The 13,525-nt window shown below is 44.2% G+C and overlaps 1 protein-coding gene across 1 annotated transcript in view; it reads left to right on the top strand.

The window, feature by feature from the left end:
* The window catches only part of LOC140480168 (mitochondrial adenyl nucleotide antiporter SLC25A24-like), an 81,175-nt gene that overhangs the window by 65,355 nt on the left and 2,295 nt on the right, over positions 1 to 13,525 (top strand). The window contains exon 9 of the mRNA XM_072574909.1: positions 6,348 to 6,498. Within this exon, the coding sequence (XP_072431010.1) occupies positions 6,348 to 6,498 (151 nt within the window). The remainder of the gene's footprint in view (positions 1 to 6,347; positions 6,499 to 13,525) is intronic.

The raw sequence follows: 13,525 nt of genomic DNA, 5'->3' as shown, positions 1-13,525 counted from the left end.
CAGGATGCAGAGCTGGGCTGAGAAATGGCAGATGGAGTTCAACCTGGATAAATGTGAAGTGATGCCTTTTGGAAGGTCGAACTTGAATGCTGAATATAGGATTAAAGACAGGATTCTTGGCAGAGTGGACATACTGCATCATCTGCCAGAGTGGGATTCAAATCCATGTCCCCAGAGTATTAGCCTGAGATCTAAATTACTAGCCCAGTGATATTACCACTCTGCTTCTGTCCCCCTTACCTGGAATATTGGCACAAAAAACAGAAATTGCTGGAAAATCTCAGCAGGTCTGGCAGCTTCATTGGTCAGAAATCGGAGTTAATGTTTTGGTTCGTGACCCTTTTGCAGATACCTTCTATCATGTCCTTAGTCCAACCTCCATACACCAGTCCTTGCGATCACATGGACTGCTACCACGTTGTCAGCTACTAATAATCCCCATTAGCAGCTAATCCAGTATGACCTTGACTTGCTCATTTGTCTTTTTTCTCCTTCTTTGAGAGGTATCTAAACTTATCATTTACTCTTCCCCCTACCTATCTTCTGCATAAATACCACCTTAGAGTCATAGAGTCATACAGCATGGAAACAGGACCTTTGGCCCAACTCATCCATGCCGACCAGGTTTCCCAAACTAAATTAGTTCCATTTGCCCACATTTGGTCCATATACCTCTAAACCTTTCCTATTCACTTCCATAAATATTGATTTCTCTCCTCAGATGCTGTCAGACCTGCTGAGTTTTTCCAATAATTACTGTTTTCGCTTCTGACTTACAGCATGTGCAGTATTTCTTTTGGAATGTTGGCATTTATTTTAAAGAGAATGGAGTATGAAAATCGGGAAGTCTTGCGAGAACTATGTAAGGCACAAGTTGTACCACAGTTGGAAAACTGTGATCAGTTTTGGTCTCGTGTCCACAGAATGTTATACTGGCATTGGAGGCTATCCAGAGAAGGCTCACTAGATTGATTCTAGGTGTGGAAGGCATTTTCTTAGGAGGAGAGGTCAAGCTGGTAAAATCTGTACTTATCGGCATTTAAAACCACAACATGGAGCAGAAGCTTCTTGATTGGAAAACCCTTGACTGGTCAGCTCGATAACTCAGTGGTTAGCACCAGATCTCCGGGTTCGATTCCACCCTCAGGTGACTGTCTGTGTGGAGTTCGCACGTTCTCCTCATGTCTGTGTGGGTTTCCAGTGGGTGCACTAGTTTCCTCCCACAGTCCAAAGATGTGCAAGTTAGGTGGATTGGCCATGCTAAATTATCTATAGTAGACAGGGATGTGAAGATTGGGAGCATTGGCCATGGGAGATGTGGTGTTGCAGGTCTGGGGTGGGGATATGGGTCTGGATGGGGTGCTCCTCAGAGGGTCAGTGTGGACATGTTGGGCTGGGTGGCCTGTTTCCACATTGTTGGGATTCTATGTAAAAACAAATCTTCTCCCAAAGGGTAGTGTATCTATGGAATTCTTTATCACAGACAGAGGTAGAAGGTCGGTATATTCAAGGTTGAGATAGACAGATTTCTAATCAGTAAGGGAATCATGGGTTATGGGTAAAGGCAGGAAAGTGACAGTGAGGATTATCAGATCAGCCAAGATCTTGCTGAGTACCAGAGCAGACATAATGGGCTGGATAACCTGCTTCTGAACCTGGGTCTTAGTACAGGGCATTGATGAGACTACTCCCAACGTATCACATACTGTTTTAGATTCCTTAATTAAGGAGGGGTGTAGAATAGAGAACACAGAACGTTACAGCGCAATACAGGGCTTTTGGCCCTCAATGTTGCGTCAACCTGTGAAAATAGTCTAATGCCAATCTAACTTGCATCATTCCATTATTATCCCTATGTCTATCCAATACCCACTTAAATACTCTTAATGTCAGTGAGTCTACAACTGTTGCAGACAGGCCGTTCCATGCCCCTACTACTCCCAGAGTGAAGAAACTACCCCTAATATCTGTCCTAAATCTATCACCCCTCAATTTAAAGCTATGTTCCCTCATGTTAACCTTAACCATCCAAGGAAAAAGGCTCTCACTGTCCAACCTATCTAACCCTCTGATTATCTTATACGTCTCAATTTCATCACCTCTCCGCCTTCTTCTCTCCAATACAGTCTCAGTTCTCTTAGCCTTTCCTTATAAGACCTCCCTTCTGTACCAGGCAACATCCCAGTAAATCTTCTCTGAACCCTTTCCAAAGCTTCCACGTTTTTCCTATAATACGGTGACCAGAACTGCACGCAATACTCCAAGTGCGGCCTTACCAGTGTCTTGTACAGCTGAAGCATGACCTCGTGAGTCCGAACAACCCTATCAACCCGGGTGGCAACTTTCAGGGATTTATGCACCCAGACACTGAGATCTCTATGTTCATCTACACTGCCAAGAATTTTACCATTATCCCAGTACTCTCCATTCCTGTTATTTCTTCTGAAGGGAACTACCTAACATTTTTCCAATTGCCACTTTGCAGCCCAGCTCTGCATCTTGTCTCTGTCTCTCTGTAACCCACAACATCCTTTGGCACTATCCAGAACTCTGCCTACCTTTGTATCATCCACACATTTACTAACCCAGCCTTCTATGTCCACATCCAGATCATTTATAAAAATGATAAACAGCAGTAGCCCCAAAACAGATCCTTGCAGCACACCACTGGTAACTGAGTTCCAGGATGAACATTTTCCATCAACCACCACCCTCTATCTTCTCTCAGCTAGCCAATTTCTGATCCAAACCACTAAATCGCCTTCAATCCCAAAACTCCATATTTTGTGCAATAGCCTACCGTGTGGAACTTTATCAAATGCCTTACTGAAATCCAAATACACCACATCAACCCCTTCACCTTTATATACCTGTTTTGTCACCTTCTCGAAGAATTCAGTGCTAGTGAGGCACAACCTACCCTTCACAAAACCATGTTGACTATCCCTAATCAAATTATTCCTTTCCAGATGATTATAAATTCTGTCTCTTATAACCTTTTCCAACACCTTACCCATAACCAAAGTAATGCTCACTGTCTTATAATTACCAGGGTTGTACCGACTCCCCTTCTTAAACAAGAGAACAACATTTGCTATCCTCCAGTCTTTTGGCACTATTCCTGTCGACAATGATGACATAATGATCGAAGCCAAAGGTTCTGCAATCTCCTTCCTGACTTCCCAGAGAATCTGAGGATAAATCCCACCTGACCCAGCCATCTTAGCTATTTTCAGATCTTCCAAAATTGCTAAAACCTCCTCTTTGTCAACCGCAATCCCATCTAATCTTGTAGCCTATAACTCCGTATTCTCACTAATGTTTCCTTTTCCCAATGTGAATACTGACAAAAAGTATTCATTAAGCACTTCCAGTGCTTTCCCTGTAACCTTAGATTCCACGCACAACTTTCCACAACTCTCTTTGATTGGCCCTAATGTTGGACAAATATTGACTGTCAATCAGTTAGTAGATATCGAGTGGAAATTTGGAGTAACAGCAGGGAACAGTGAATTGCAAAAGGTTGGCAGTGTATTTTTACAGTTAAAATTAGTTATAAAGAAGGGAAATAAGAGTGAAAATGTTTACATGAAGTTGACTTTACCACAGTTCTATAACTTCTTACATGAAATGGAACAAGCCAAGGTTAGCCTTGAATGTTTCAGTTAAATTGCTGCATCATTATTCATCAAATTGTTTGAACTATAAACAAAGCTCATTTTCTACTTGTTCAAAAAATCCATTTGTACATTCAAGTAAAATAAATTTTCATTATTTATAACTTTGAATTGATAGTGAATTGTGTTCAGGAAGCACCTGTTGCCTTTATCGGTTGTAAATGTTAGCATAGTTTAACAATATAAATAAAATTATTCTGTGCCAAGTGTAAAAAATTTAAAAAAAGTGGGTGGCACAGTGGTTAGCACTGTTGCCTCACAGCACCAGAGACCCAGGTTCAATTCCCACCTCAGGCAACTGTCTGTGTGGAGTTTGCACATTCTCCCCGTGTCTGCGTGGGTTTACTCCGGGTGCTCCAGTTTCCTCTCTCAGTCCAAAAATGTGCAGGTTAGGTGAATTGGCCAAGCTAAATTGCCCGTAGTGTTAGGTGAAGGGGTAAATGTAGAGGAATGGGTCTGGGTGGGTTGCTCTTCGAGGGACTTGTTGGGCTGAAGGGCCTGTTTCCACACTGTAACTAATCTAATTACTCTAGTCTTTTTTTATTCCTGATATACCTATAGAAGGCCTTAGGGTTTTACTTGATCCTATCCACCAACAACTTCTCTTGTCCCCTCCTGGCTCTTCCTAGCCCTCTCATTAGATCTTTTCTGGCTAACTTGTATCTCTCAAGCCCCCTAACTAAGCCTTCACGCCTCATCCTCACATCAGCCTCCTCCTCCTTCCTCTTGACAAGAGCTTCAAATTCTTTAGTAAGCCATGGCTCCTTCTCTTGACAACCACCTCCCTGCCTGATAGGTATATACTTATCAAGGACCCTCGGTATCTGTTCCTTGAATGAGCTCCATGTTTCAATTGTGTCCATCCCTTGCAGTTTTCCTTCCCCATTCTATGCATCCTAAATCTTGCCTAATTGCCCTACCACCACCCCCCCCCCCCCCCCCCCCCCACCCACCCAGTTATACCTCTTTCCCTGCGGTATATACCTATCCCTGCCCATTGCTATTGTAAACATAACGGAATTGTGGTCACTATCACCACAGTGCTCACCTATCTCCAAATCTAACACCTGGCCGGGTTCATTCCCCAGTACCAAATGCAATGTGGCATCCTGTCTACATACTGTGTCAGAAGACCCTCCTGCATACATTGAACAAAAACTTGCCCTTCTAAACTACTTGAATTATAGTATTCCCAGTCAATACTGGGGAAGTTAAAGTCCCCTATAACAACTATACATGCCTTGGAAGTGGTTGAGAGATGTTTCATTAAGTGAATCCTATGATAAAGGGGTTATGTTGTGAGGACAGTTTGGAGAGTCAGACATCTTATTGGAGTTTATAAGGGTAGACATTGCAGATGTACTGGCCATGGATGTTCAGCCTTTCTTCTGTTTAGGGTTATGCCAGGAGATTGGATAATTGCAAATTTTGTCAGAATAATCCCAGTAACTACAGGTCAATTAGTTTGATTTCAATGATGCTAATGCTTTTAGAGATTATAATTTGCAACAGAAAATGGTGAGAGTGAGGAACTTTATCGTATTGTGTAATTGTGATTTGGATGGGTATATGAACAGGAAGGGTTTGGAGGGATATGGGCCGGGTGCTGGCAGGTGGGACTAGTTTGGATTGGGATATCTGGTCGGCATGGACGGGTTGGACCGACGGGTCTGTTTCCATGCTGTACATCTTTATGATTCTAAGTTGTGATAGGGAGATAATAAAGTATGTTGTCAAACTGAGATGAGCAAGATAAGGGAGGAGGCTCATGTGGAGCATAAACATCAGCATGGGACAGTTGAGCCAAATGGCCTGATTCTGTACTGTTCGTTTTGTTGGACCTGCACATCCATGCAAGTTTGCTTGCTCAGGATTTATAATGGAGAAAGTGAGGACTGCAGATGATGGAGATCAGAGCTGAAAAATGTGTTGCTAGAAAAATGCAGCAGGTCAGGCAGCATCAAAGGAGCAGGAGAATTGACATTTCGAGGATAAGCCCTTCTTCAGGAATGAGGAAGGTGTGCCAGGCAGGCTAAGATAAAAGGTAGGGAGGAGGGACTTGGGGGAGGGACGTTGGGAATGCTATAGGTGGAAGGAGGTTAAGGTGAGGGTGATAGGCTGGAGTGGGGGTGGGGGTGGAGAGGTCAGGAAGAAGATTGCAGGTCAAGAAGGCGGTGCTGAGTCCAAGGGTTGGGACTGAGATAAGGTGGGGGGAAGGGAAATGAGGAAGCTGGAGAAATCTGCATTCATCCCTTGTGGTTAGAGGGTTCCTCGGCCTAGGAACCCTCCAACCACAAGGGATGGAAGCAGATTTCTCCAGCTTCCTCATTTCCCCTCCCCCCCCCACCTTTTTCAGTCCAACCCTCGGACTCAGCACCACCTTCTTGACCTGCAATCATCTTCCCGACCTATCCGCCCCCACCCCCTCTCCGGCCTATCACCCTCAACTTAACCTCCTTCCACCTATCGCATTCCCAACATCCATCCCCCAAGTCCCTCCTCCCTACCTTTTACCTTAGCCTGCCTGGCACACCTTCCTCATTCCTGAAGGAGGGCTTATGCCCGAAACGTCGATTCTCCTGCTCCTTTGATGCTGCCTGACCTGCTGCGCTTTTCCAGGATATATAATGTCTATTTACTATTCTGAATTTTTTTCTCAAACCCTTTCAGACATTGAAGAAAACTTGGTTAAATAAATATGCCAAGGAATCTGCTGATCCAGGAGTGTTCGTCCTGTTAGCCTGTGGCACCATTTCCAGTTCCTGTGGACAGCTGGCCAGTTATCCATTAGCCCTGATCAGGACCCGAATGCAAGCACAAGGTAAGATCATCCAATCTGTCTTATTCCTGACTTTAGCTTTCATTAAAAATTATGTAGTTTAGACTGATAGGTGTATAGCTAACACTCCACTCATAGAAAAGGCTCTTTGGCCCATTGAGTCTGTGCCGATATAACTATCACTAAGGATGGCATGGTGGCTCAGTGGTTAGCACTGCAGCCTCACAGCACCAGGGTTCCAGGTTCGATTCTAGTTTTGGGTGACTGTGTGGAGTTTGCACATACTCCCCATGTCTGCATGGGTTTTGTCCGGGTGCTCCGGTTTCCTCCCAGTGTCCAAAAATGTGCAGGTTAGGTGAATTGGCCGTGGTAAATTGCCTGCAGTGTTAGGTGCATTAGTCAGAGGGAAATGTGACTGGGTGGGTTACTCTTCAGAGGGTCGGTGTGGACTTGTTGGGCCGAAGGGCCTGTTTCCACACTTTAGGGAATCTAATCTAATCTAATCTAAAAGTGTGCTAATCTCAATTTCCTACACTTGTCCCATATCCTTGAATGTTATGATACTTGAAGCATTTACCTGAATGTTTTTAAAGGTTGTAAGGTTTCCAGCTTCCACTAACTTCCTAGGCAAATGCATTTCAGGTTCCCTCACATCCACTGAGTGAAAAAGTTTTTCCCAAGTCCCCTCTGAATCTCCTGCCCCTCACCCTAAAACTATGCCCTCTCATGATTGACCCCTCAACAAAGGGGAACAGCTGCTCTCTATTCACCCTGTCCATACCTCTCATAATCTTATACACCTCAATCATGTCCCCCCTCTGTCTTTTCTGATCTAAAAAACCATCCAAGCCTGTCAAATTTCTCCTTATAATGCAAATTCTCAATCCCAGGCAACATCCTGGTGAACCTCCTCTGTAAGCCTCCAGTGCAAGCACATCCTTCCTGCAGTGAGGTGACCAGAACTGCACACAATACTCCAGCTGTGGCCTAACTAACGGTCTGTACAACTTCAACATTCCCACCTTGCTGTTATGCTCAATGCCATGACTGATGAAAGCAAGTGTCTCATATGCTTTCTGAACTGTCCCATTCACTTGCTCTGCCAACTCCAGGGATCTGTGAATAATACCCCAAGATCTCTATGTTCTTCTAACTACCCAGTGTCCTGCCATTTGTTAAATACTCCCTCATCTTGTTTCTTCTTCCAAGGTTCATCACCTCGTATTTATAAGGATTAAATCCCATTTGCTACTGGTCTGCCAATCTGACCAACCCATCTATATTTTCCTGTAATCTACAAACATCTTCTTTGCTAATAACCACTCCTACCAATCTTGCTGACATCTGCAAATTTGCTTAACATTCCTCCCACATTTTCATCGACATCAATTATGTATATAACTAAGTTAACTAATGTAACAGAGGTTTGGGAACCTGAACTGTAGTTCCCATGTCCAGGAGATTGAGGGTAAGGAGGTTAGAAATAGGTTTACAAGGTCGTGAGAGGGCACCAGCAACCAGGATGTTGGTTGAAATGTGAACTTCAATGCCAGGAGATCTGGAATAAGATAGGTGGACTTGCAGAATGGATTGGTACCTGGGATTTCAATGTTGTGACCATTTCAGAGACATGGCTCGAGCAGGGACAGGAATGGTTGTTGCAGATTCTGGGATTTAGATGTTTCAGCAAGAACAGAGATGATGCTAAACGTTGGGGGGGGGGGGTATGGTGGTGGCATTATTATTCAAGGGTAATATTACAACAGCTGAAAGAATGTTTGAGGAGTCATCCAATGAGGTAGTATGGGCTGAGATTAGAAACAGAAGAGAGGTCACTCTGTTGGGAGTTTTCTATAGGCCTCCAAATTGTTCCAAGGATGTAGAGGAAAGGATAGCAAAGATGATTCTCAATAGGAGCGAGAGTAACAGGATAGTTGTTATAGGGGTCTTTAACTTCCCCAATATTGACTGGGAGTACTATAGTTAAAGTAGTATAGATGAGTGAGTTTTTTTCGATGTGTGCAGGAGGGTTTTCTGACACATTGTGCGGACAGGCCAACAAGGCTCGATGCCACATTGGATTTGGTACTGGGTAATGAACCCGGCCACCGATTTGGAGGTCGGTGAGCACTTAGGTGATAGTGACCACAATTCGGTTACGTTTACTTTAGCAATGGAAAAGGATACGTTTAGACTGCAGGGCACGAGTTATAGCTGGGGGAAAGGCAATTATGATGTGATTAGGCAAGATTTAGGATACATAGGATGGGGAAGGAAACTGCAGGAGATGGGCACAATAGAAATGTGGAGCTCATTCAAGGAAGATACTGCAGGTCATTGATAAGTATGGACCTGTCAGACAGGGAGGTAGTTATTGAGAGGAGGAGCCATGATTTACTAAAGAGGCTGAAGTTCTTGTCAAGAGAAAGAAGGGGGCTTATGTGAGGATGAAGCATGAAGACTCAGTTAGCGAGATGGAGAGATATAAGTTAGCCAGAAAAGATCTAAAGAGAGGGCTAGGAAGAGCCAGGAGGGGACATGAGACGTTGTTGGCGGATAGGATCAAGGAAAATCCTTAGGCCTTCTATAGGTATATCAGGAATAAAAGAATGACTAGAGTAAGATTAGGGCCAATCAAAGATAGTAGTGGAAGGTTGTGTGTGGAATCTAAGAACATAGGGGAAGTGCTTAATGAATACTTTTCATCAGTGTTCACATTGTAAAAGGGCAATGTTAGTGAGAATATGGAGATACAGGCTACAAGATTAGATGGGATTGAGGTTGACAAAGAGAAGGTTTTAGCAATTTTAGAAGATCTGAAAGTAGATAAGACCACTGGGCCAGATGGGATTTATCCTCAGATTCTCTGGGAAGCCAGGGAGGAGGTTGCAGAGCCTTTGGCTTTGATCTTTATGTCATCATTGTCTACAGGAATAGTGTCAGAAGACTGGAGGATAGCAAATGTTGCTCCCTTGTTTAAGAGGGGGAGTTGGAACAACCCTAGTAATTATAGGCCAGTCAGCCTTACTTTGGTTATGGGTAAAGTGAAAATCATCTGGAAAGGAATAATTTGATTAGGGATAGTCAACACGGTTTTGTGAAGGGTAGTTCATGCCTCATTAACCTTATTGAGTTCTTCAAGAAGGTGACAAAACAGGTGGATGAAGGTAAAGTTGTTGATATGGTGTATATGGATTTCAGTAAGGCGTTTGATAAAGTTCCACATGGCAGGCTATTGCACAAAATACGGAGTTTCGGGATTGAAGTTGATTTAGCGGTTTGGATCAGAAATTGGCTAGCTGAAAGCAGACAGAGGTGGTGGTTGATGGGAAGTATTCATCCTGGAGCTCAGTTACCAGTGGTGTGCTGCAAGGATTTGTTTTGGGGCCACTGCTGTTTTTCATTTTTATAAATGAGCTGGATGTGGTTGTAGAAGTATGGGTTAGTAAATGTGTGGATGACACAAAGATAGCCAGAGTTGTGGATTGTGCTGAAGGATGTTGTGAGTTACAGAGGGACATAGATAAGATGCAGAGCTGGGCTGAGAAGTGGTAAATGGAGTTTAATGCAGAAAAGTATGAAGTAGTTCACTTCTGAAGAAATAACAGAAATGCAGAGTACTGGGCTAATGGTAAAATACTTGGAACTGAGATGAACAGAGAGATCTTGATGTCCAAGTGCATAAATCCCTGAAAGTTCCCACCCAGGTGAATAGGGTTGGGGGCGGCATGGGTGGCTCAGTGGTTAGCACTGGTACCTCAAGCACCCAGGTTCGATTGCAGCCCTGGACAACTGTCTGTGTGGAGTTTGCACATTCTCCCCGTGTCTGCATGGGTCTCCTCCGGGTACTCCAGTTTTCTCCCACAATCCAAAGATGTGCAGCTTAGGTAAATTAGCCATGCTAAATTGCCCATAGGATTCAGGGATGGAAAGGTTAGGTGCATGAGTCCGGGGTAAATGTAGGGGAATAGTCTGGTTGGTGGGTTGGAGGATTGGTGTGGACTTGTTAGGCCGAAGGGCCTGTTCCCATACAGTAGGAATTCTAAGAAGACATACGATGTGATGGCGTTGATTAATAGGGGGAATTGAATTTCGGAGCCATGAGGTCATGCTTCAGCTGTACAAGGCGCTGGTAAGGCCACATCTGGAGTATTGCGTGTAATTCTGGTCACCGCGTTGTAGGAAAGATGTGGAAGTTTTGGAAAGGGTACAGAGGAGATTTACTAGGATGTTGCCTGGTATGGAAGGGAGGTCTTATGAGAAAGGGCTGAGAGAACTGAGGCTGTTTTCATTGGAGAGAAGAAGGTTGAGAGGTAACTTAATCGAGACGTATAAGATAATCAGAGCGTTAGAAAGAGTGAACAGTGAGAGCCTTTTTCACTGGATGGTGAATGCTAACACGAAGGGACATAGCTTTAAATTGAGGAGTGATAGATTTAGGACAGAAATCAGTTGTAGTTTCATTACCCAGAGAGTAGTAGGGGCGTGGAACAGCCTGCTCGCAACAGCAGTAGACTCGCCGAAGTTAAGGGCATTTAAATGGGCATTGGACAGACATACGGATAATAATGGAATGGTGCAGATTAGGTGAGCATTGGATTATTTTCACAGTCAGTGCAACACCGAGGGCCGAAGGACCTGTACTGTGCTGTAACGTTCTATGTTCTATAACAAACAGTAAGGATCCAGGTACTGATCCTTGAATCATAGAATTCTGTACAGTGTGGGAACAGGTCATTTGTCCAATTGAGATTAGAGTGGTGCTGGAAAAGCACAGCAGTTCAGGCAGCATCCTAGGAGCAGGAAAAATTGACATTTCGGGCAAAAGCCCTTCATCAGGATCCTGAAAGGCTTTTGCCTGAAACCTCTATTTTTCCTGCTCCTCGGATACTGCCTGACCTGCTATACTTTTCCAGCACCACTCTAAGATTAGATTAGGTTCCCTACAGTATGGAACAGGCCCATTGGCCCAACAAGTCCACACTGACCCTCCGAAGTGTAACCCACCCAGACCCGTTCCCCAACATTTACCCCTGACTAATGTACCGAACACACTGGGTAATTTAGCACGGCCAATTCGCCTAACTTGCATATCTTTGGATAGTGGAAGGAAACTGGAGCAACGGGAGGAAACCCATGCAAACACGGGAAAAATATGCGAACTACAGTTGCCAATGGGTGGAATAGAATGGAAGTCCCTGGCGCTGTGAGGCAGCAGTCCCAACTACTGAGCCACAGTGTCTTGTGATATACCATTGGACACTGGCCTCCAGCCACTCGAACAGCCTTCTCCCACTACCCTTTGTGTCCTATTACTAAGCCAGTTACATAGAACATAGAAAAGTACAGCAGAGAACAGGTCCTTAGGCCCACGATGACCTTGCTTCCACCACCTCAACTGGCAATGTATTCCATGCATTCACAGCTCTCTGTGGAAAGAACCTACCTCTGATGTTTCCTTTATACCTTCCTCCCAATATCTTCAAGCTATGACTTCTCGCACCAGTCAATCCTGCCCTGGGGAAAAGTCTCTGGCTATTGATATCTATTCCTCTCATTATTTTGTACATCGCTATCAGGTCTCCTCTTCCTCCTTCTCTCCAGAGAGAAAAGTCCGAGCTTATTCAACTTTTCTTCATACGGCAAGCCCTCCAGTCCAGGCAGCATCCTGGGTAAACCTTCTTTCCACCCTCTCCAAAGCCTCTGTGTCATTCCTGTAGTAGGGCAACCAGAACTGCACACAATATTCCAAGTGTGGTCTCAACAGGGACTTGTAGAGCTGCAGCAAAACCTTGTAGCTCTTAAACTCGATACCCCTGTTAATGAAAGCCAAAACACCATGTGCTTTCTCAACAACCCTATCCACTTGGGTGGCAACTTTGAGGGATCTATGTACTTATACACCCAGATCCCTCTGTTCCTTCACTCTGCCAAGAATCCTGTCTTTAATCCTATATTCAGCATTCGAGTTCGACCTTCCAAAATGCATCACTTCACATTTATCCAGGTTGAACTCCATCTGCCATTTCTCAGCCGTGCTCCACATCCTGTCAATATCGTGCTGCAGCCTGCAGTAGCCCTCTATACTATTGACGAACCTCCAACCTTTGTCTCACCTGCAAATTTACTAACCCACCCCTCATCCTCCTCATCCAAGTCATTTATAAAGACTACAAAGAGCAGAGGCCCAAGAACAGAGCCCTGTGGGACACCACTCACCACTGACCTCCAGGCAGAATACTTTCCATCTGCAACCACTCTCTGCCTTCTGTCAGCCAGCCAATTCTGAATCCAGACAGCCAAATCTCCCTGTATCCCATACTTCCTGACTTTATGAATGAGCCTACCATGGGGAACCCTATCAAATGCCTTGCTGAAATCCATATACACCACATCCACTACTCAACCGTTGTCAACCTAACTTGACATCTCCTCAAAGCACTCAATAAGATTTGTGAGGCATGACCTGCCCCTCACAAAGCCCTGCTGACTGCCTTTAACCACACTATGCTTTACCAAATAGTCATAAATCCTATCCCTCAGAATTCTTTCCACAACGTTGCTGACCACAGTTCCTTTTGAATGCCTCCCCCCCCGCCATTTGCTCTGCTGTAGACTCACCCACATGAAGCTGTTCCAATTCTACTGAGGCCAGATTCTGCTTTATTTTATTAAAATCTGCCTTTAAACTTTTCCCAAAAGCACTAGCACTTAGTGCTAATCATTATGTCCCATCCTTCATGAGACAGGGGGACTAGACTGATCCTGAGTCAACTTTGGCTTTGTCTGGCCCAGATTCCTGAGGATTGTTGTTTTGTGCTTGTTCCTCCTCCAGTCTGAATATTGCTTTCAGCACAATATTCCCACGTGTGGTGTGAAATTTGTTGGGGTATGGCTTCCATTACTGGACTAATATTCTAGAGACCATAGCTTTTACTCATTATAGACTATTTGCATTCAATTAAAAATTATCTGAAAGTAATAATCCTGCATCAGTAAAAATGATCATGAAACTGTCAGATTGTTGCAAACATTGACCTATTTTTAAGGGAGGAAGATTGTCATCTTT

The sequence above is a fragment of the Chiloscyllium punctatum genome, chromosome 7 (genome assembly GCF_047496795.1).
Source record: "Chiloscyllium punctatum isolate Juve2018m chromosome 7, sChiPun1.3, whole genome shotgun sequence".
Classification (NCBI taxonomy): domain Eukaryota; kingdom Metazoa; phylum Chordata; class Chondrichthyes; order Orectolobiformes; family Hemiscylliidae; genus Chiloscyllium; species Chiloscyllium punctatum.
The sequence above is the reverse complement of the archived record's forward strand: the minus strand, read 5'-3'. Positions and strand labels throughout refer to the sequence as shown.